General features: G+C 41.7%; 1 protein-coding gene across 2 annotated transcripts in view; it reads right to left on the bottom strand.

The window, feature by feature from the left end:
• The window catches only part of LOC307261526 (apoptosis-stimulating of p53 protein 1-like), a 47,791-nt gene that overhangs the window by 20,160 nt on the left and 3,268 nt on the right, over window positions 1–24,363 (bottom strand). Inside the window, exons 2-4 of one of the 2 annotated variants that reach the window (XM_080042088.1) lie at window positions 13,491–13,638; window positions 11,639–11,746; window positions 9,285–9,343 (exon numbers count right to left, since the gene is read on the bottom strand). In XM_080042088.1, the coding sequence (XP_079898214.1) occupies window positions 9,285–9,343; window positions 11,639–11,746; window positions 13,491–13,638 (315 nt within the window). Of the gene's footprint in view, window positions 1–2,281; window positions 2,411–9,284; window positions 9,344–11,638; window positions 11,747–13,490; window positions 13,639–24,363 lie in introns of those variants that run through there. The other variant, XM_080042089.1, reaches the window with a different exon arrangement.

The raw sequence follows: 24,363 nt of genomic DNA, 5'->3' as shown, positions 1-24,363 counted from the left end.
AATAATTGCTGACCTGTGGTATTCTGCACATCCTCACTTTGATGTGCATTGTGAAGAGTGTGCACATCATCTACACACTGATCTCCTGCTAATGCAGTCATGTCCAGTGCTGTCACCTTAAAGGAGACCCGGCCGGCAGTGCCAGTTATATGAATAATAGAAAATCCGTATGCAGTGATGCAGTGGTTATTAGATGGATCAGTGAAATGTGAAGCCCCGACAGTGATCATTAGAAGGCAGTGACAAGCTCTAATGTACTGTGAAGGCAAATTTGCTTTGAGGGAATTCCTTTAATCTGAGGTTTCGCCTTGAAAATCAATCATCATACGAGTCGTTTCAGTTTGATACAGTCAGCCGTGGATCTACGTGTCTGGAAGCAAAGAGAGGCCACAGTCATTTGAATTCAATAAGCAGCTAAACACGTAATTGGGTTTTCTGAATTAACCACTTCTCAACAACTGATTTAAAGCTAGAGTTGATTTATTTAATTTTTTTCACTGTAATATTTGGCAAAACTGTCATAATAGCCATTCAGCTATATGTAGGTGAAGTGGTCTGAAAATATTTTTTCATCACTTTGCTCCCCCTGCCTCTGTGTGCTGCCCCCAAAAATTGCCACCGCTCATGTTAATTTTGACCAATCAGAGCGAGGCTCAGATTCTCCGTTCTTATTGGCTGTGGGACTGTCCGTTCACTTGGCAACGACATTGATGCGTCAGTTGCGTGAGCGTTCACGACCCTAGCAGTCTGACACTACTGTTTGGCCCTACTACGGCGGACAGCGAATAGCAATGTCTTCACCAACGAACTATCTATACTATAGGCTACTATCTATGCAACGAACCCTCAATTTACCATTCCCCGGATACCTACAACTAACACGGTGGGAGGACAGTGTGTACACAGAGGCTGAGAAACACAGAGGAGGAAATGTATTTGCGAGCGGCTGTTGCTGTATGAAGCCGCTCGGGGTTAGAAGACGTGTGGAAAGTGAGCCAGGAGAATGGGCTTCCTGGTTAATTCAGTGAATATGTGCGGCTGTGCTTTAGCCGATAAACCAAGATAGCACCGGTCGGATAGCATTAGTTAACTCACCCGGTTGTGTGCAGCCACCACCTCCATATAATGAACCGAAACATAACGGCTAAGTCCGGGGAACTTTCACGAAAAATACAGCAAAGCACTAGTGTTTATCTACGCCAGCCATGGTCCCGTCACAGCCAGGTAGGGTAATGTAGGCTACTTGCCTTTATTTTGTACTGCCGTACACACAATGCTGCTGTAAATGTTTGAGGTCGAAAAACCATCTTTGTGATTTTATGTGGTCTGAAATACCCTCTTAAAACTTTATTAGAAGAAATTTTAAACTCTTTTTTTGGTCATTCGTCTGAACTTTCTTGGTCTCACATGACTGACTGACAGACTGTAACCTGATGAGAGGTTCCACCATTCAACATTTTAGGAATTCTTTAGGAATTTTAGGATCCATAAATGACTGAATTTGAGCCACTTAAATATTTCCTTGTTAATATTGGGCACATATGTATGTCTAAAAGTCACAAATAAAATCAAGTTTTTAAGCTATCTTTGGACCATTTCAAAAGTGGAATTCAACACACGGTTCAGATAGATGATATTTCAACTTAGGGTAATAACTAGTGTCTTCCACAGCTAGGTAATCAGTTGCTTGCGGGATTGAAATAGATGGCCTTTTCTTGTTTCCATATACTTGCATTATAATGATGAATTCAAACGCTGACATCACCACATTTAGTAGAATCTCCTTCTAACAGCTCCCACTAGTAACAAGTCCTTGATTTCTTATAGCATCAAAAACTAAATTTAACAGGGAGACAGAAAAAAGCTCTGTCATCATTCATAAACCTAACATTGTCAAGATAAGCAGGTTTTTAGACACACTGTATGCATTGTGGACATCCTCAACAATCTTGCTGTAAGGCTTAATGTGAAAGATTGCCATCAGTTGGACCCCTAAAGATCCCCTTGTCAGTTAAAAACAGTGTGTCTGGTAAATGTGACATTGTTGTCCCTTTTCCTGTCAATGAAGTTCCTATCCTCTAGCTACTGCTGCTGCTGTGCTTATCTTTGTAATGATGACAGCGTATCCTGCGGCTGCTGAAAAGTTCGCCTGACACTTTAACATCGCTGTCATGTATTCCCTTGCTCCTCATGCTGTGAACACATCCTGCCCCCCACGGTTGGGCTCAACGTTAACATGCATTTCCTATCAGCTTCCCCCCCACCGGACTGTTGTATTTACCTGCAGGCTGTCCCATGTGATCCTGCAGGAGCGGACTTTAATTTTGCTGCATTGTCCTTCAACAGTAAATTCCTGCACCAGATCCACCTCATTCCACTCCATTCTCACAGTGAGCCCCACACAGAGAGCGAGAGAGACACACACACACACACACTGCAGCGGAAACCTTTTAGGGAGGCTTTCAGGCGAAGAAAAAGGAATGTTGCCAAAGGGCTCGAAAAAGAGAAAAAAGCTTTGAGGGCTGGTAGGGTGAGTGGTGAGTGAGTGAGTGGTGGTAGTGGTGGTGGGGGAAACGGGAGCAATATCCTTATCACAACTTTCCCTCTTGACCGCCCCGGCGATATGCTGTGATTTACGACACTCTCCCTTCCTTCTCTCTCTCTCCCTCGCTCGGCCCACGCTCCCTCCACTCTCTCTATCTCTCTCTCTCTCACTCTCCCCAATTGGAGTGCTCTCGTATGACGTGTATAGAGCCCACTAATGTGACACTGCAATCAATTATTTCTGAAGTAAACAAAACATGTATACTTATAATAAACTGGTATTATTATTTAACTTTCCATATAGCTTGCTCTTCTTATATCTCTCCTCATCTCTCTACATCTTTTATTATGTATTTTCACTTTGAATTGCCTTGTGTCTGAATTGTGCTTTATAAATAAACTTGCCTCGCATCGTCCTTCTTCATCTTTATTGAAAACCTCACGTTGTTCTTAATCTGCATTCTTTAATCTTTCATTCTTTCTCTCTACCTACTTGTCATCCCTCTGCAGTTGGCGTTTTTCTTTTTTGCTGCAGCGACATCCCCTTCTCTCTCTCCCCTGCACCTCCCTCTCTCTCTCTCTCCTTTTCCCCCTTCTTTCTCTCAGAAGGGAAATCACTGCACCACAGCCCCAGACGAGGCACGAGCCGCTCTCAATCAAGCCCTCTCTGCCTCCCAGTCCAGATGTGTATTATGGGCAAGATGACGACACGCGATGACGCTGGCAGATTAATAAAGGCGTGCGGCGCAGCGGTCTCGAAGGCACACACACCCCTGCCCAGATGAATCCGGCGATATACGCACACACACATACATACAGTATGTGTGTGGACTAGGACACACACACACACACACACAAGAGTTAACAGCTGACTCCATCTGTGTGATATTGTCCCGCTCTTTTTCTCTAGTTTCACTGTCTGCAGGGAACACACACCGAGACATATCTGCTGCGTCACACGTTTTTTTTTCTGCGAAACAGCCACACATCTGTCTCACTTAGATAAAGAAACACACGCACTAAACACGCACAAATATATAAGCGGTTAAGGAAACACACACAGATAGAGATATATAAATATCCAGAAATATAAGCTGACTGGAGTCTTGATCAGTGCTGCTGTTCTAGGTGCAGGCTTTTGTGGGTGTGAGTTTGGGAGTATGTGTGTGTGTGTGTGTGTGTGTGTGTGTGTGTGGGTGTGCGCTTGTGTGTGTATGTGTGCGTCTTTGTTGGACATCATGGGATTAGATGTTGTGCTATGTTGACTTCAATCTCCAAAACATTTTTCTTCTTGGCTGAATTGACTGCAAGTTAAATTTATGTCTGGTAAAAACGCTGTTTGATATTTGTAGTGATATTCAATGTCTCTGACCAGTTAGGTTATTTTTTACGTTACATTATTTCATTACATTTAGCTGACGCTTTCTTCCAAAACTAATATAATACAATAAGTGGATTCAACCATTCGGGTACAACCCAAAAATGGCAAAACTCCTGCAAGGGCCAAGGTGTAGTCTGAACAGATACATTTTACTCTGCAATCTGAGGATGTGAAACGTTTCTGTTGTCCTCAAATCACTGGGGAGCTCGTTCCACCATTGTGTAGCCAGCATACAAAAAAACATAGTGATGTTTTTGAAGGCAGGGAGTAGCAAGCCAAATGGCAGTAGATAGCAGCGTTGTGGACTGGTTGTATGGTTCGGTAGGCAAGTACCAGTACGCAAACCAGCCACTGCTAGCCAGTTTTCTATTGATTGGGCATATAATGGTTTTGTGAAGCTTATGATCACTTTGAGAATGATGGGTAATATCCATTGCTGAGTCCAGTTTGCCACAACTTTCAGATGAAGAAGAAAAAGGGGATTGGGTCATTTGTTCTAATCAAATCTGGAGGAGCTGCTTCAAGGCTTTTCAGAGGGAAGTTCACACTGCCATCAGTCTGGCATAGACAGATTGTTATAACTCTCCTCGCAGTTCCTTCAGTATTTTAGTAGCTGACCCCAAACTTCACCAGAAATTGTTAAACTTCAGGGAGGAACGCAAAGTAATATGCAAGGCATACTCGGACATGCAAGAGAACCTCGCTTTATTGAGTGCTTTTAATGTCTACTTTAATACTTGGTCGTTAATTGATTTCCAAGTAATTTCAAGGCTTTGTGCTGCGATTGAAGTCATTAGTAAGGGTCACCACCACCGTCTCACATTGCTGCTGTTCACCGGTCTTCGCGGCCGTTTTCCATATGTTTTGATCACGCTTATAATCTGAAGCACATGGGGGTATTTGACCTTCTCAGTGAGTGAGTATTATGTTTCTCGACAGTGTATATGTTCGGAGTTATGCACACATATACTGGGCAGGCACACACACACGCACGCACACACACACACGCACACACACTGTTGAGATAGACACACACACACAAACACACACACGTTTTTCTGATCATAGGTCCCTCCAGTAATGAAACCCATCCCCTTCCCATCTGCTGTACTACGCCTCCAGTATAAATATTCCTCCTAATCTAAAACAACAGCCTTCAGACATTCCTGCAGCTCCGGCAGGACCGAAGGGGGGAAAACCGTGTTATCCAAAGCGCTCCAGTGACTGACGCTCACACAGCAGGGTGGCCCGTTGTGTGCAGGGATCGTCCTGTGTACGAAAAGGTCACGTCTGTCCTAACTCCTCCTGACAGTGTCCTTCAAAAGAACTAACTCAAGGTCTGCTGAAACACAATACCAAGCAGATTTCACCCAAACAGGGACTTTTTCTACAAATAGAATTGCAGCATGTATAACCCATCTGAAAATAGGGAACAAATCTTTAAAACTTATAAAACTGTACTTACTTCCACAAACCTGATGCCAGAATTGTGATTTTTCTTTACGGATAGCATTAAACAATACATGCCATTAGATATGCAATTAAGTTTAATCCTGACTCTTAACGGATCAGCTCCATGTTCAAGTTGTAGGAATAACATTGGAGATATTTTTAGCCGTCAGACTTTTGTCACGGCATATCCAAAGGGAACTTCTCTAACGTCCAGTGATTGAAGTGTGCCGGCGTCCCAGATCGTATGTCCTTCAGAGGCATTTCTCGTGATGAACTGTGAAACTATCCATCGTAATCCACATCCACACGATCCCTTACATGTGTGTGTTGTAGAGAGCACACAAACACATACAGACATACACACCTGATATCTTAATATATCTCTAAGCAGTGATCTCGCACACACAGCTGGATGGGGTAGAGTAACACGAAGTTGGATCAACTGACTCAATTATACCGTGTGTGTGTGTCTCTGTTTGTGTGTGTGTGTGTGTGTGCCCGTGTTAACTCAAAATGTGTGACGTCCCCATGGTTGGCCCAAAGGAGGGAGTGTTGGCATGGGACCCAGAGGAAAACACAGCTTCTCTTTGATGTCTGCTAAACACCAGGGGTTAGGCAGGAAGCGCTATGTAAAACTGTTCAACAATATATGACAGTGAAGATATCAAGTTAAGAAAACACATGCCACTATTTAGGGGAAAGCCAGTGTTGATAGGAGATCATAATGAAAGACAGGATTGTTACGGTCATGCCAAGGTGCATCTGAGAGGGTATGCTAAAGGTGCAACAGTGATGTGAGCAAAATGCTGATGTCACATTCTGATATTATGCAGGTAGTATATTTAGCAGAGTCATTCATCTTAATTTCGTGTGTCAGCATTCTGACATTTTGTAATTAGCGCTAAAGGGAAAACTGTTCATCTGAGAGTGGAAGTTTGTAGGAAAGGATAGGACTTTCCTGTTCACAAACAATTTGCTTGAAAACAAACGAACATAAAACTAGTGAAATTCTTGCTGTTTTCCCGTACAAATGAAGAGCACAGAAACAGCGCTCATTCTGCACAATGGTCATGGAAGCCTATACAGTACATGACCCTGCTGCTGTTAAACATCAACATACAGTATACTGTGCCAGTCACTAGAGACATGTCAGGCATTGCATGCAATGTATTTTCCATCTTCTATCAGCTGTCGTCACGTCTGACTTTAAAAGCAACTTATCACCGTGTATACCTGTTTAAGATGGCATGGCAATCCATCATCCATCATGGGGTGTGCTAACATGGTTAAAGAAGGTGAAAGTGTCCCTGCACATTTTTGAGTAAAAGAACGACTTACATCGCAGTCTGGTTTCTCGTATAAAGATAAAGACGACTTACTCACCATGAATTTCTGCAGCATTTTTTTTAAATAGCCAAATATTCAAAGTACATTTTGCTGCAATGAGTAATGACTTTTGGTTCTGAGATGAGTGATGATGAACAAATCTAAGACTGCTGTACACGAAGAAGAAAATGTAATTCTCCCCCTCACATACACAACTGTCAGCGTGTGTCATCTTTTCATCATTCTGTAGGGTGCGTGTGTTTGTGTGTGTGTGTGTGTGTGAGTGAGTAAGTGAGTGAGTGAGTGCTCTTGGATTTGATTACACAGATACAAGAGTCCCACCCTGACTAGGAGTCATGCATCCACATCCCTCAGTAACACCATGCCAAACAGGGCCAAACACAAATGACCAAAAAAAGACGCCACACCCGGCCTGCATGGCGTCCAGTTTCCCCCCAGACGTAAACCACACTGACCTCGACACTAACACACACAGTATGACACGGCCAGCGGTCCCGCCCTGACACGCAGACAAACTGCTTGTCAAGCACTCAGCCGATGTTTGTGTGAGTGTTGTGTGTGTGTGTGTGTGTGTGTGTGTGTGTGTGTGTGCGCGTGTGTGTGTGTGTGTGTGTGTGCGTGAGTGTGTGTGTGTGTGTGTTTGTTTGTTTAGTTTGGATCATGAACAAAGTCGAAAAACTTTTAAAAAGATAAAAGGAAAAGAAACTAAAGCATACTTATGCAATCTCAGACCCACACACACACACACGCACAAACACAAAACAAACAAGCACACAAACATTTCAAATTCACTTCAGTCACCATTTACTATTCCAGTTTTTCTATTGTTCTATTCTGTATGACACCCTGATGTGAGAAAAAAGGGTGGTAAGGAAGGCAGGTAGATAAAGCGGGTGGAAAGTGCAAAGTAAACACACACACACACACACACACACACCCACAGAAAAAGCAACACACTTCTAGAACTCACCCCTCACACGCTCCCGGCTCTGCTTTTGCTTGAAAGTAAATAAAAAAATGTAGAGGACCAAAAGAAAGAAGGATACCTCAAGACGGTTGGGAAGGAGTGCGCAAGGTTAGAGGAAGAGAAAAAGGGAGGAGGACTTGGAGAGCTGTGTGGCTAGCTAACAATCCTCTTAGTCTGGTTATGTCATGGGACCAAGCTAATCCTACCTTCACTGACTGACCAGCACAGACACACACACACACACACACACGCACACGCAATGGCTGACTGACCAACAAAGATACGCATAGCTATACAGTACATACACACATACCCGCACAAACATGGTTGGTCACTCGCTATCTGAGGCCTAACCATCATGTACAAAGCAGGTGTCTAGTTTGAGGTTGAATACAGTAGATTACGTGGTTGAAAATAGCTGTTAGTGGTAAATAAAAAGCTGCTAGCATGAGGTCAACTGCTCTTTTTAGTGCATGACTCATTATTTTTAAGGGAAGATAGCAAAACAAGAAAGCAAAACAAAAACAAAAAAAATGTGTTGACTAGTTAGGCTAGTGACAAAAGGCTAATTCACATCTTATCTAATTGTATCTTTGTCTGTGAATGTATGTAAGTTTTTTTGTACGGTGGATGTGTGTGTGTGTGTGTGTTTAGTGTGTGTGTGTGTGTGTGTGTGTGTGTGTGTGTGCGTGCGTGCACGTTTTTGTGTGTGCGGCTGGTGTCTTTCCTTGCCTGTAGAGAAACCATAATCATCACTGTCACTAATCCGGGGGCTAATCCGCCAGACTATACAAACACATACACACAAACGTGCGCATGCGTTGACCTGTATGTGAATAGTCACATACTTCACATATGGAAACAATTTAACATTTAATTTTACTTTTCGAACACAATTTAAAAAGGCTGAAGACTAGGCTACTCAAAAATCCAACTACCGGTACCATCATCTAGCCACAGACTTGACTGCATTTTTATGAATGAAGACTAGTCTCTAACAGTAACTCTATATTGGAAATTTGCCATATATTACAACTAGCCTTTCACAATTACAGTGTACAAAAGGAATATTTGAAAAATATTGGGGAAACTGGGTAACCAGTTAACCTATATGTTTTTGGTAAATCTGATATTTTCTAATACACTATAAGAGCTGTATTGATCTGGTTATACGTATTTATCATGCTAGGATAAATTAAAGTATAGGCCCTGGCCCATAGACCACTGTATTGCGCTGTAAGTAAACTGTAGTTGTTCTGACAACAATATAATTTAGCCCTTCAATAATGCACAGTCTCTGTTCATGAGAAGTTTCTACTTTCCTAGCAAAGGTTACGGGAGGATACACATTATTGAATGTGCTTTCGGCCTGCCATAAAATGGTCTATAGGATGGTAGTGTAGAGATCGTTATATGCACAATGCACAATAGATTCTGGATAATTAGATATGCATAACACAGCCTGTCCTGCGCTGCACCCTCATCCCAGCCCAGCTGCAGTGTGTGTGTGTGTGTGTGTGTGTGTGTGTGTGTGTGTGTGTGTGTGTGTGTGTGTGTGTGTGTGTGTGTGTGTGTGTGTGTGTGTCCACCTACCCTGTCATTACTCTCCGTTGCCTCTGTGGTCCAGCTCTGCTCCAAAGGCTGCTGACCTCCTGCATATAAATGAACGATGAAATATTTCAGTAAGAAAGGAAGGACATAAGAAATATGAGCAGAGATATTGAAAGTTTTTATTTCAATAATAAAATGAGCAGGGGTGGGGTGAGTCTTTGTGGGCCTTGGCCTTAATTAACCATTCAACCGTGTGTGTGCCTTATCTCAAAAGATAAATGGACACAGCGCTGGGCTGTAAATCCACTTTACTTTCCATTGCACAGCATGAAAATAAAAAATTCACAATTCCGTTCTGAATTTCATATTTTGATATCTTCTATATATTAATCACATTCTTGTCGCAGTGTGCTACAAAGTATTCTGGTGTAGAAAGTATTGTAATGCTTGTGTGTCCCCAGCACAGTCCTTATATAGATTCAGGCTTTCTTATTACCACTGAGGAGGCAGAGGATGTCGTTGGCAACTTGCCTGGTGAAATACAGAGAACAAGGCATTGCAGTAAAACTAATTCCGCATTCTGCATACATTTCTACCACAAGACCTATCCAAAAAAAATAATAATAATAATTAAAATGATTAGTTGGGGAATAAGAGGAATCTCTACCATCTATAACTATAACTCCATCTTCCTCGCTGTGTGCTTTCTATAAATAGCCTCATCGCTTTTTAAACTCCACTCAAACCAGACAGCTTTAATCTGAGCTAATCCCAGCCGGCTCCCAAGTTTCACCTTTCAGTCAATAGAGCAAGTGAATGCAGCGCTTTGCATTCAGCCGAGATATTTAATTAACGCGTATTCATCAGAGAAGCAATCACACTAGAACAGATAAAAAGAGGATGTTAATAACCAGGGCTAATTAGTGGAAACAGGGAGCAGTACATCATCGTCAGTGTAGCGGGCGGCCGGCCTGGATTCACTTATGGCCAATTAATTTACCTCTGATCCATCTCAATACAAGCGCTTGACTCCCCACAACAGGGCTGATTATTCAGTGATGTAGGAAAAACAGAATAAGTCTCTAAGATGAAGGGGAATGTCCTTGTATGGGTGAAGGCAGAGGATGTTAAATTAGCCCCAGTAAGAGGCAATACATTTGGCTAATGTGTTGCTCTGGACTTTGGAGAAAACTTGGCTAGTGTTAAGAAAGCTGTTTTATGACGATATAGGTTAAAGAGTCACACAGAAGTTGGCAGGGATAGTTTGGCACCAATGCTGTTGCCACCTATAAATTGGTTCTTGTCACATTCTGTAGGTGGAGGCAAGGGGGGGGGACATGGGAAAAGAAGGCTCTCCTCTCAATGACAGGTCAAATGAACCAAATCACATCGCAAAATGTTGCTTCTAAACCTATAGCGGATCCACTGGCAATTGAGCTGTGACCGGATGGAAAATGGCGGGCCTAGAAACTAAAGTCTGTTCGCTGTTAACAGAGCTTTATATAGGAATACGAAAAAGTGTAGTACATGGTGCAGTGTTAAAATGAAAACTTCAAAATGTATGTCCAAAAAATAAAAAATCCATGATAAGTTATATCAACAAAAGATCATTAGTTGGCTCAAATCTAGGCAGTTTTATTTCAAACTTAAGAGTTTTAGTTGTTCTTAAAGCTCAAAAAAAATGTAGAGACAGTTGCCTTGACATTTTGAGTTTTCCTAGCTTTTTCGTTTTTACATTGTGTAAATTAAGGTTTAGATACACAGAAACCAAACCTAGATATTATAACAAACAAACACACACACACACACACACACACAGGGAAAACAAATTATTAATTGCCTCAATATTGTTTGAAAAAACTGGCTAAAAAAGTGTTGTGATGGATTTATTATTCAGTATACACTATGATTATGCTAATAATGAGATGTCTAATGAATGCTAATGATGTGTTTAATGAATAGGAATGCACCAGTAGCTGTCCTGTCCCCACAGGGAGCAGACACAAAAACACACCAGTGCTGCAAAACAGTGACTCCGGCTGTTGCACGCTTTGGGCGCATTTTGGCAGAAAATCATAGGAACATTTCTGCTGCAAACCGAAACCTTATGTCCTTGTTTATCCCCCCCCTGGCCCTTCATGTTTGTCCAGACCCTTATGTAACTCTAATCATCTTATCTGGCTAATGGCTAATTACTGGCCCCAGCCCTTGACCTCACCTCTAAACCTCCTACACACAACTGGCTTTCCGCGTTTTCTTTTTTTTTTTTAGCATGTGGGTGCATTAAGCCCTTCACCGGAAATAAAAAAATCTATTTATAAGCTGTTCTCCTCTAAGTCAGCTCTTTCATGTTGAAACGTGTGTGTTTTTGCATGTGTGTGTTTGTTTTGCTGCACCTTGTTTCCTGGAGGGGCAGTGTCTGAGGTAGAAGCTGACCTCTGGCCTCCTCGCCCCCCACTGCTGGAGAAGATCCAACAATAACAACTCCAGAGGGAGAACTCGCTCTGGGGAAACAGACAGAGGGGGAGAAAGAAAGCGTTAGACAGCGCATTTCAAAGTCTTTCACCATTACTTATAATATCATGGGTTCATATTTAACGCATTTTCAAATTTACTGCCAATGATGATACTAAAATTATATATTGGACATTTCTTTTGGGACATCTTAAGCTGAAACTCATCAAATATTTCAAATTATTATTATATATTATTAATACTATTTTTCTCTTTTAATGAACTCAATCCCACCCAGTCTGTACAAACTGGAGCTGTGCAGGCAAACCTCTCTGATCAGTCTGTACTGTGTTTTAAATTGACTTTGGTGGCTTCGAATAGCAAAACACTGAATTGGGTTATCATTTCATCACTGTAGATCCTGTAAACCCAGGAAATATCAGGGTATTTTAGCATTGTCAACAACCTAACAAAAATATCCTCCCAGCAAAACACATCAATCTATAGCTGATAACGCACACACACACACACACACACACACACACACACACACACACACACACACACACACACACACACACACACACACACACACACACACACACACAACAGTAATGCGGGCCATTGTGGCCTTGAGGCATGACCTCACGTCACACAGCCGCACATTGACACAAACACCATTTGTTATGTGCTGCCTCACAGTGTCACCCTCTAAACAGTGTAGTATTAGAGCCATTTATAGCCTGTCTGACCGCTCGCTCACACCGCCGTGCTGCACAAACACAACGTGCGGTTATGTGGATCTCTTCTTTAACAGCTAGGGGTGAATGGATTGTAGGCCATGCTTTAATGGACACGGTAGCTGTATATGTCTGCATGCGATCGACGGGTCTATTCATGTTTACAATGGCATGCCATATATACAGCAGGCACTTAGCCCTTTGATTGATTCCACGAGCAGTAGCCGTGACATGTATATGACTTTATTTATCATTTGCTCCAAAGCAAACGATGGAGGCCAGAGTCCAATGTGATTATCCCCGTCAGACACTATGATCATGTCAATACTGAAATGTTCCAAGACTGTAGCTGTCAAAAGTAATTATGTTGGTAATTGGAACGTAGTGGTGGTGAATTATGTGTGTGCACAATGTGTATACAAATGCAGGTCTGGCTACTGTGAATACAGCAGAAGAATGGAAAAGCAACTCTTCCACGGTCCACTTGTGCACTTAGAGGGAAAGGTCACTGTATTGTGAATCCATACAAATGTGTTCTGAGTGATCACCTTTATCCTATCTCTATCCTCAAGGGAGTGCTTTCATACTAGATGACAAAGCCCCCATCCAAAGGGCACAGGGGTCTCTGAATGGATTGTTTTTTTGTTTGTTTTTTAAAGATATTTTTTGGCATTTTTCATGCTTTATTGATAGTGTTAAGAAACAGAGGTGAAATGGGGCAGAGAACGAATGCGGGCGGGAATCGAACCCGGGTCTGCTGCTGGGCCCGGCCGGGGGAGGAGGACGCCCAACCAACTGAGCTAAGGGCGCCCCGCTGAATGGATTGTTGTGTATGAAAATGATGGCCTTCACCCTCACCCAATCTCAACCCAATTGAACCTATGGGATATTTTGGATCTACCTGCTATAGGTCGAAACACCATTCATTTGTCACCCGTTTGTATAATGTGTAGTGGATCATCTGCATAGATGGACACTTAATTAACTAATTATTCTTGTCTTGTCTTTTCTATTATCATTCCTGTCTTATTGAGAGATGGATGGTTGGACTCACCATGCCCGTTCCATACTTCAGCTAGGTGACACTCCCCCTCCCCTGCCTCTTTGCAATATTCCACCACGTCAATCACCCTGGTTGCCGGAGTAACCGGGACCTCGGTCAGCATCTGCTGGGTGTCATTGAGGTAAACCGTCAGGATCACCTGTAACCAGAAAAAGAAAAGAAACAGGAGTTAAATGCCACAAAACCTCTTCTTGTACTTACCTCTTCTAGAATATGATCACAATGGAAGAGGGTTTTTTCTGCGGATTTATAAGTAGATTACTAACTATTGGTTAACCAATCAATCAACACTTGCTCAATGATGGCTGCTGGTAAATAACTGTATATAAATAAACTGTACCTGACTCTGCGATATGAAGGAACCTGGCTGATGGGAGAGAGTGATCACATTCAAATGAACCACCTTTGCAGACAGCCAAGGATACATGTGAATAAAGTGTGAAGTCTCCAATCTACATAGAGTCAACAGAAACTGTTTAATCAATCAGGAACGGCCAGGTTTAAGGCATTGAGCCGGGATGACACAACATCGAAACTTGAGCCGCAGATAGTGAATTTAATCGAATTAAATCTTAAAGCTTCCCAAGCATCAAGACACAACGTATTATAACATGAAGTGATAAGTAAGCCACGTAGATCTCTGGTTAGATGAGAAGCAAAGCAAAGCAGACTCAACAGCGTACTGCTGACAGTAGCTAGTAACACGATACCGGCAAACCACCTGACTGAACAACACATTGATCCCAGCTTTAATTACCTATCAATTGCAGCTTGTATACACACAGACACGTGTATAATATCCCCTCTGGGCTCAGCCAGGGCAAAGGCCAAAGGGGTTAACCTAATCTAAATCCAAACTCTACAGATCGTATCTGTACTATATTAAGCCCAAAATCCCAACGTATTCAAGTCTTTAGTTAGAGTGGTTCAGACTAATAGAGTTAAGTGAAGTATACTATTGCCAATTGTATTACTACTAGGGGCTTTTAGTTTGGTTTTGAATAACTAGATGAAAAAAGCAATAAATTACAGTACTTCAAAGTATCAGCTGGACAGTTGTAATCCTCTAAAAATCATTTTGTAATAAAAAATCCTATCCGCTATTTGCAGCCAAAAGATTAAAAATAGCAATCAGAAAAAGGACATCCCGTGTTATCGCCCGGCCGTGATGTCACTGGCAATGTCACTGGTGATGATGTCATCATTTCAGCAGTTGAAAGATACATTTAGGGTAATCTGGGATAGGAACACACAGACACACTGAGCTTCACACACACTGATACACACGTACACATTTAATCTCAATGTTGCCTTTTCTCCCTCCATTTCTCTCGCTCTCGCTCTCTCTCTCCGCACACAATTCATATTGTCAACACACACACACACACACACACACACACACACACACACACACACACACACACACACACACACAGACGCACACTCAAAATACAGTATAATACTGCACTCTAATCCACGGTATTCTACACCTATAGCCCAGATCATGTGAAGCAATCTCCGTTTGCATGCAGACAGACTGAGCGGGGGTCACATTCTCTAAAGCTTGGATTAGACACAAACACTAACAGACTCACATGCATGCACACAGACACACACACACACACACACACACACACACACACACACACACACACACACACACACACACACATACATGTTCAAAGCCTGCACACACAGTAGGGGTCTTGCTGGTCCCCAAACCATTTAAAAAAAGGTTACTCATGGCCTCGCAAGGCCTGTAATGCATCAGTTTCACATGGTAGAAAAAACAGCATTGGTCACACTGAAGGACTGTTGGCCAAGATGAAAGAGAATGTTTCACATAATCAAATCATTCCTCAACAAGATATTCATAATTTCCTAAGTATGAACCACCACTATCAAAAGTATTTACTATAAATTCAGCACACACACACACACACACACACACACACACACACACACACACACACACACACACACACACATACATACAAGATGTCACATGCAGAATCACCAAATGTATAACAATCTCCAAGAAAAGTTTGGAAAGGATTGTGAACATATTTAATAGTACAGCAAAACTAAGAAGTAATTTTATGATATCCGCATGCAGCATACTGCGACACGAGGAACTATTATCTGTTCCTTTCTTTGGGGAAAGACCAGCAACATTAAGTCTAACCTCATTAGTCACACTTATTTCAGTGACCGGGAACCTACGTATGCTACCAAACATCGGGTGTAACTGGATGAGAGCAAAACAATTGTGCTATGTATATCTCTGGTATCCTCTCAGGAATTTATTTTCACAATAACTAAATATGCAACTGGATTATCGTAAACTTGCCTTAACAATCAACAACATTCTTCTCCCATAACAAAGAGGATATTTTTTGCCACTGGAGGGCACAGTTCAATGGCAAAGAAGGACCAAGCGAACAAATGAACTGGACACTGACATTTTTTTTCTTCATTTTACTGGTTACTGGTAAATTGACTGCATTTTCACAACCTTTTACCCAAAGTAAACACACACACACACACACACACACACACACACACACACACACTCATCACAGACAGGACTAATCATTATACATCAATAGCAGTGCAGCAGCAATGCTAGGCACTGGCCCAAAAAGTGGGAGCATTTTGGGTTTCAGTATCTCGCTCGAGGACACATCAACATGCAGACAGGAGGAGTCGATTTCTAATGTCCCACCCAGCAGCATGTTTGTCTATTGTAATGGAAATCACTGCAGCTGCGGATGTCGTTTATGCACTATACTTTACGGCATCCATTCTGACTTTTTACTGCACTGTTTCCAAACGTTTAACACAAGCTATTTCTCATCCTTCGAAACCATTTAACTCCTGATTGCGTTCTTTATTAAGTAAAGCCATAGCAGTGTGACAGTGAGCCAGTGTTCACCCCGATACTGAAGCAGCTCATTGGAATTCCTCCAAACTCATTCTATCAATTGCACATTGGGCTTTTCCTGACGTGTCCTCTATAAAAAGGTTATCTCACTTAGTTGTCTTGATATGGAGTAAATGAGGTGTTTAGAAACTCAACAGGCTGTTTATGTCCGGGTTTTAAATATGGCCACTGCAGGGAAGATGACGTGGTGTATCACTCGAAAAAACATCTCTATAGATAGACCGGAGAATATAGGTCAAAAGCAGGCCAGGTTTACCAAAGCACCCAGCCTATATGGTGCGGTTTGATGGGAAGTCTACCATTGGGCAGCAGATATACGTTTTCCATAGAACCACTGCGATAAGATCACAAATCACACACAATGGCAAATAGCATCTGAGAATGTTTCGTTAGTAGGAGCCAATTGTTATGTGATGTGAAATACTCAATGAAGTCACAAGTGCCTACTAGTTCTGAGCATTGGAACATTTGAAAATAACAGGGAGGACGACTTATCTTCAGTGAACAGGGCTCCTAGAAAAACAACACACACACACACACACACACACACACACACACACACACACATACGGACAGGGGCTGATTGAGCCTCCTAAATTGCCACTGGTGCTGAATGGAGTGACTAGTGGCTATTTTGGGCATAAGAGAGGGAGAAAGAGATAGTCAGATAGACAGAGAGTCTACACAAGCAAGTGACAAACAGCCATTAGTCTTCACTGCTAGGTCCACGTCCTGCTCCACAAAACAACTTAGACACACCATGCTCAGTTTAAAGGGTTGGTTCAGTATTTTTGAAGCGGGTTGTATGAGGTAATTTTGCAGACATCCGTTTATTTTTACACTTTTTTTTCAAGCGTAGTTCGGCCATGTCTCAATACGCCAAACTCTTGACGTTTTAGTGCGGTGTATCAGTCCACAAATCAGCAGTTAAAAATACCAAATTTACCATCCAATACATTTATTAGGTAGGGGAGAACGGGGTAATTTGTCACACGGGTTGGTTGTCACAATCGTTATATGTCGGAACCAGAAGGCGCTGTCTATGAAATTTTGGTATGTAAATATCCAGAATTGGGATCAGAGGTCACCTACATAGTCTTCCTTGGAGTAAGACTGCTGAATTTGAGGTGAGACAACTGTTTGTGTTTTTCATGTCAAATTGAAAATATTTAGCTCCTCAGTATTTTTCTTCTAGGCTTTTACACAATGGGTTTATAACAAAACACTTGTTACCCATACAAAGTGTGAAGGGTAAACTATATTTTAGATTGTGGTTAGCAAGCTAATTAGTTGTCAGATGGTTGTTGGCCTTGATGCTAGCAAGAAATTCAAGTTGGGGTTGGTCGTCACATTTTTTGGGGGGTTGGTTGTCACATGTTATCTCAAGGCTGCAGCCAGAAAAGGAACCCAATAACGAAAGAAATTGTCAAGCTGTATCCTCACTGACACCCCAGAGAGGGAAAGAATATAGCAGGAAAAGGCAGCTAGCATGCAAAAGAAAAAAGGGCAACAAAATCAAAACAACCCAGTGCATCCCAAACTAGACCAGCTGCCAAGGCTACAGTAAGTTATGTAGGCCTATTTGTCAACTTGACAATGCAATTAAACTTTCAAATTTAGTTCTACTTTCTTGCCCCATAGTGTTTGACAACCGACCCCTTGATGGGGTTGGTTGTCACAATGTGTAAGGGTGTCTTTGATGATTAATTTCTTCTTTATTACAATAAGATATAAAAAGTGAGGGGTACATATTTCAAGCCAACACCTTAAGCTTCAATTTAATGTAGGAATGACTATTGAAAGATTTTTAGGTGATAAACAATTCTCATTAGAGTAAAAAGTGTGCCTACTTACCCCGTTCTCCCCTATGCCTTTATATTTATTGGGAAAAAAAAGTTTTTCTGCTGGTCCCCTCTGCAACAGCACAAAGCTGACTTCTGCTGCAGCGACGTCTCCCTTCAAGCTCCTTAAGAGTGACTGCGTTGATTGTCATCTCCATAAGGTAACAGACTGACTATGCATAAGTACCTCATACAACCCAACTTCAAATATACTGAACTATGCCTTTAATAGTAACTCCAGGGCATTTCACAGAGTCTGTGTTTTAAGATGGCTGGCATATATCCTCTGCCCAAGCCTGATACTAAACAACATTAAACTACCCCGAAGTCTGCCCATCACTGTAATGTGAACTTGAAATAGTGTTGGTCAAAGTAGCCCTTAACTAGTGCAAGAGCCAATCTTTTAGTGATGTACTGCATTGACAAATGTGTGTGTGAGTGAGGCAATTCTGTCTCTCACTCACCGACGGTTTGGTTTTCCCGGTGTCCGGCTTCTTCTTCTTCTGCTTCTGTGTGCTGCATTTACTCAGTTTGATTGTCTTTGACAGAGACAACAGGCGTAACACCAGCCCAAACACACGCTTCATCGGAAAAGCATCCGCCAGGAACACACACAGCAGTGTGTGTGTGTGTGAGCGCGCGCCTGCATCTGCCTTGTGTTGACGTATGGACGGATGGATGGATAATTAGTGGTGCTGTCAGACGGGGAAAGTGGTGCCTTCGCAGGAGACGGTGTGTGAATGTCAGTGTGTGTGTGTGTGTGTACGGGTAGGAGACACAGATATAAGAGTGTGTGTGTGTCAGCGGGGGCGCAGGGGAGGGAGTCGGCTTTCAGTAAGTATGAGGGAGAGGGTGAGGAGGAGAGGGATGATGGGAGGTAAGAGAGTGGATCTAGACACTTTTCATGCCTGTTAGTGGGAGTAGACTGTGATATTGGGCTGATATTGCCTTTTATTACAAATCTGATATGGTCCAGTTAACCTAGTCCACCTCTGCCTCGGTTTGTTATTGCTAGAATGATTGAGTGAAAGGTTTGACCATGAAAAACCATTCCAGTCCAGAGGGAGGATTTTTACCCATCAGTGTTAAATTCCCCAAAGTCCCCATGTCCCTACCAATAGAGAAGTTTACTTTCACATGATGGTGTTTTCACCGTAACCAAATAACACCTTTCAACACTGAAAAAGGTCAACCTGTGATAATAAGAACGCCAACGTGAACAGCTTTAAATTAAAAAGTTGGTAGAAACAATATATTAGCCTATCCCAATGTAACAATAATTAATATAACATGGTTAAAACATCCCATTTCCATTCCATAATCATTTGCCAATACTTCATGCAACCGCCTACAACTCACCAGACATTAGATCATTACACAATCATTAGCTTCTTGATGAGTTGGAGCTTCTTGACGACTGAATTGTGAAGCCTTGAAACAGTCCCAGACGTCCCGATGCCAAGCCTTTTTATTTTAGCTCTGTGTCCAGCTGAGCTGGAGCCGGCCGGGTCACATAGGGTCGAGACTGAAGCCTTCATTTACAAAGTCATTTATGGCACCATACTGGAGCATATAATATCAAAACAAATAACCCATATTTTTAATCTTTCCATCTCCTCTGGAATAGTTCCTAAAATTTGGAAAAAAGCTCACGTAATTCCTTTACATAAAGGTGGTGACAAAAATAATCTTAATAACTACAGGCCAATTTCCAAACTCCCATGCCTGGCAAAAATTCTAGAATCACTTATTAATAATCAGTTAAAAACATTTCTAACTAGTGCTTCCATTTTGAGCCCATTCCAATCTGGTTTTAGGGCAGGCCACAGTACTGTCTCTGCTGTGACTTTGGTTGTAAACAACATTGTTACAGCATTAGACAAGAAAAAGCACTGTGCAGCACTTTTTATTGATCTTTCAAAGGCCTTTGATACTGTTGACCACCATTTGCTTTTACAGAGGCTGCATGACATTGGCTTTGATCATTCTGCATGTAGCTGGTTTAGGGATTATCTCTCTGATAGACAGCAGTCAGTTAAACTCGGAAGATACCAATCTGAGTTTTTAACTGTTACAAATGGTGTCCCACAAGGCTCAATTTTAGGTCCAGTTCTTTTCACAATTTATATAAATAACATTGTTTCATCGCTAAAAAACTGTCATGCCCATCTATACGCTGACGACACAGTACTGTATTGCATTTCCGATTCGGTGCACCAATCTATTCAGAACCTACAAAGCTCTTTTAACACCCTGCAGGACTGTCTAGTGGACCTCAGGCTGGTTCTAAATACAGACAAAACCAAATATATGTGTTTCTCCAGAGCAAGAACTACAAATTTGAATGATTTTAATATTTTTACAAATAATGGATTTTTAATTGAAAGGGTCACAGAGTACAAATATCTCGGCATCTGGTTAGATGATAAACTCACTTTTAATTTTCATATAAAAAATCTTGTTCGTCGACTACGACAAAAAATTGGCTATTTTTATAGGAACAAAACCACCTTCCCTTTATTTAGTAGGAAAAGGATTATTGAAGCAGTTTTCATGTCTGTCCTTGATTACGGTGATGTGGTTTACCGGCATGCATCACATTCATGTCTTAAACTCCTGGACTCTGTTTTTCACTCTGCTTTAAGGTTCATCACAGGAGATGCTTATGACACACACCATTGTCTTTTATATGAAAAGGTTGGGTGGTCCTCCCTTAAAGAGAGACGTGACGCACATTGGCATATTTTAATTTACAAAGCCTTGACCGGGAAGCTTCCTCGTTATTTAACTGAATTGCTGCAAATCTCAGATGGGCTTTATCAGACCCGCTCCACTGACATGCTTATGCTTTATGTCCCACAAGCCCGGTCTGAGCTAGGAAAGACAGCTTTTAGCTTCAGTGCCCCTGACTCCTGGAACAACTTACAGCAACAAATTAAACTAAATAACTTCATATCCTTTAACCAATTTAAACAAACTATTTTAAATCTGCCAAACTCTACCTGTAACTGTTTTAATTAGGCTATATTGTACTCTCACCCATTTAATTTTAATTGCTACCACTTAATTTCACCACTGTGTAAATGTTTCAATTGTTTTTCTCTTCACCTGTTGTTGTGTATTTGATGTATTTGCGTTGAATATTGTTAATGTATTGTTGTTTTTCCTTTGAATTTGTTTGAACTCGACGTCATTGAAAATGAGGGTCACCCCTCAATTGGTCTCTCGAGGATAAATAAAAGTTAAATGAAAATGAAAATATTAGTGTACTTCATTTAATGGCTATACTTATAAATAGATTATTTAGGAGCTTTTTTGAGTTGAATGCAATTTTGTATCATGGCAGATCTTTTAATTAGCTTTTACTGCGCTTTCATTGCATCGTTGTAAACTTCAAGGAAATTGTTTCAATACGAAAACAAAGCTTGATAGAAAGCTTTTTACAGACAATGGTTTTAAAAGAAGAAGAATAGGTTCAATCTTATCCTAAATGGCAAACGTGACGGCTCACCGGCAATGAGTCTAGACTTACGAAAAAACAATCACGTTCATTACTTCTTCATGTACTAAATATCTGCGTCAATATTAGCTGAGTAGGTTTGTAAATTATGAAATGGCTTGTCACAGTGGTGTGGAGTGAAGTTGTCCAGAGGCAGCAGGGGTAAAGCTGGAGGAGAGAGATTAGAGAGCCTACACTGATATACTGCAGCGTGACTGCACTGTTACACACACACACACACACACACACACACACACACACACACACACACACACACACACACACACACACAAACAAACAAACAAGGTCTCATGTGTGGTGCATGTGCTCAAAGCAGACCCACATTGCATTCATTGGAATTGACAGGAAATCAGTCAACAGTGCAGAGAAGACAAACAAGGGAGGTCAACCGGAAGACAGAGTTTGTTATATCATTATTACCATAATTATTCCCTGTGTAGCTACTGACGAAACAAATACATCAACACAACGGCAATGAGAAACAACGTCCTTATGCCTCTTCTGCTCTTCCCTTCACTCCTCCTGACCTTTGTGTCACTTCTGCTCCCACACAGACACAGACACACACACAGACACACACACACACACACATGCACGCACACACACAAACAATGATGAATCGTCTGTCACATATTAGTTGCCACGTGGAACTGACTGATATTTAAGTATTGCCACAATCCTATGAAACCTGCTGCCCGGAGAAGCCTCACTAAACTGTGAGCCATCCCTTGAAGCACATTGCTCATCAAGATGTTTTTAGGGTGGGGTGTGATTAGACAGATATCGCAACGGAGAGAGAGAGAGAATGTGTGTCAACAGGAACTGGAATTTCTATAAACAAAATGTTCCTCCAAGTTCTTCAAAAGGAACAGTAGGCTACAGCACTTCCACCCACTACAGATAATACAAGCACACACTGTAACAGAGATAGTCAGACTCACACGCACACACTCCAACACATTGACTTCAAAGAGTGCAACTAGCAGAATGGAGAAAAAAATATATATACAGTATGGTTTCCCAACTAATTAAAACATTATAAGGAACAGTTCTTGTCTGTTTGTGAAGGACAATAAAGTGAGTGAAAGTGAGTGAGTGTGTGTGTGTGGAGTGGTGAAAGAGTCCTGTGGGTATGACACTCTGCTCACCAGCTGTCACCAGCTGCCAACTGAAACGACAAATGCAGATATAGCCGGAGAGTCCAACCAAAACTACCACGTTATTCTCCAGACGTCAAAAAAACCTCATTCAAAATCCTATCAACATTGCCACTGGAAAATGGAAATGGAGTAAACTTCACCCCATGTGTCTCGATATGGAAAGTAACTATTGTAAAAATGTGTTCAATATATCAGATTTTACTGGACTTTAACAAACATAATTTCCCATCAACCCCTGGACAATCGCAAGCTTCACAGTGGCACAATGAGCAAGTGGAGGGGGTCAGGATTCTTCTATTAAATGTCTGTAATAAAAGCAGGATCAGAGCGTTGCAGCAGCAAAGTTTGGAAATGAAACCAGCTCAGAAGAAAGCGGTGTTATTAAAGGAGTTATTTAACTGTTAATAATTGCGTCTGGAAACTTTCATAGGGAGCTTTTGCTTTTAAAATGCCAACACAGTAATCATTGTGTAACTTTGTTAAGAGTTGCGAGTGATAGGGGACATTGGTCTATCTTACAATTTGGACAGTAAAGCCCTGAATTCAGGGATTGCATTCAGTTACTTACAGCAACTGTCGATAGGACTTCCACTCTCAATGCAACAAATCAAATGTTCACTAAACAGCAACACTCATCATAAAGTCTTTGTTGGTTGTATCTTTATTGTCTGAGCTGGGGGCCAAATGGTTAAAAAAAACTAAATGTCCAGACTTCACCATGGCAGCTCTGGAGTAATTTTTGTGAATGTGAGTCAGTCTAGTATTAGATGAGACTGGCTTGCTGCTCAGGCCGCTGTCGCTCTTTTGTGTGTGCTAGTAAATCATATTAAATGGTGATGGACTCTGCTGGGATCTGGGGGTGTGTATGGTGCTTATACCTGCTGTGCTAACAGTTCAGAGAGAGGAGTCCTCCTGGGAGTGAGATGGGTTTTTGCAGTCTGTGCCATCTGTCAGGCTGTCATTATGTCTGTGCCCATCGTATACGGACTCTTTCCAATGTGTTCTCTACTGTTGAATTCTTCCGAGCTCTTGTTTTGGAGTCTCAGAGGACATCAGGAAGATCATTAAAGAGGATCTGGTGGAAGCCCACGTCGTTTTTTAATTACATTTTTTCGAAACATTTCAAAGAGTGGAGTGTGGGTGTAGAATGGGAGTAGATGAAAAGGCTTCTGTTGAAAAGGTAGAGTAAGAGATTCTGGAGAATGCTTGTTGTTGATTTTTTTTTTGGTCAAAATCAGTGAATATCTCCTCATGATCCACAATACATGTCTCTACTGTGTGTGCGCGCTGAAAAAAAAATCCATTGTTAAAACACAGCCCAGGCTGTGTAAATTCTGTCAGAGCTATATGGTGGGCCCCCTTTGTTTACCCTTTGCTTACCATACCAGTTTACAGAGCC

The sequence above is a fragment of the Ammodytes marinus genome, assembly GCF_949987685.1.
Source record: "Ammodytes marinus genome assembly, chromosome: 15".
NCBI lineage: Eukaryota > Metazoa > Chordata > Actinopteri > Uranoscopiformes > Ammodytidae > Ammodytes > Ammodytes marinus.
Note: the sequence above shows the minus strand (reverse complement) of the source record. Positions and strands in the feature narration are given on the sequence as shown.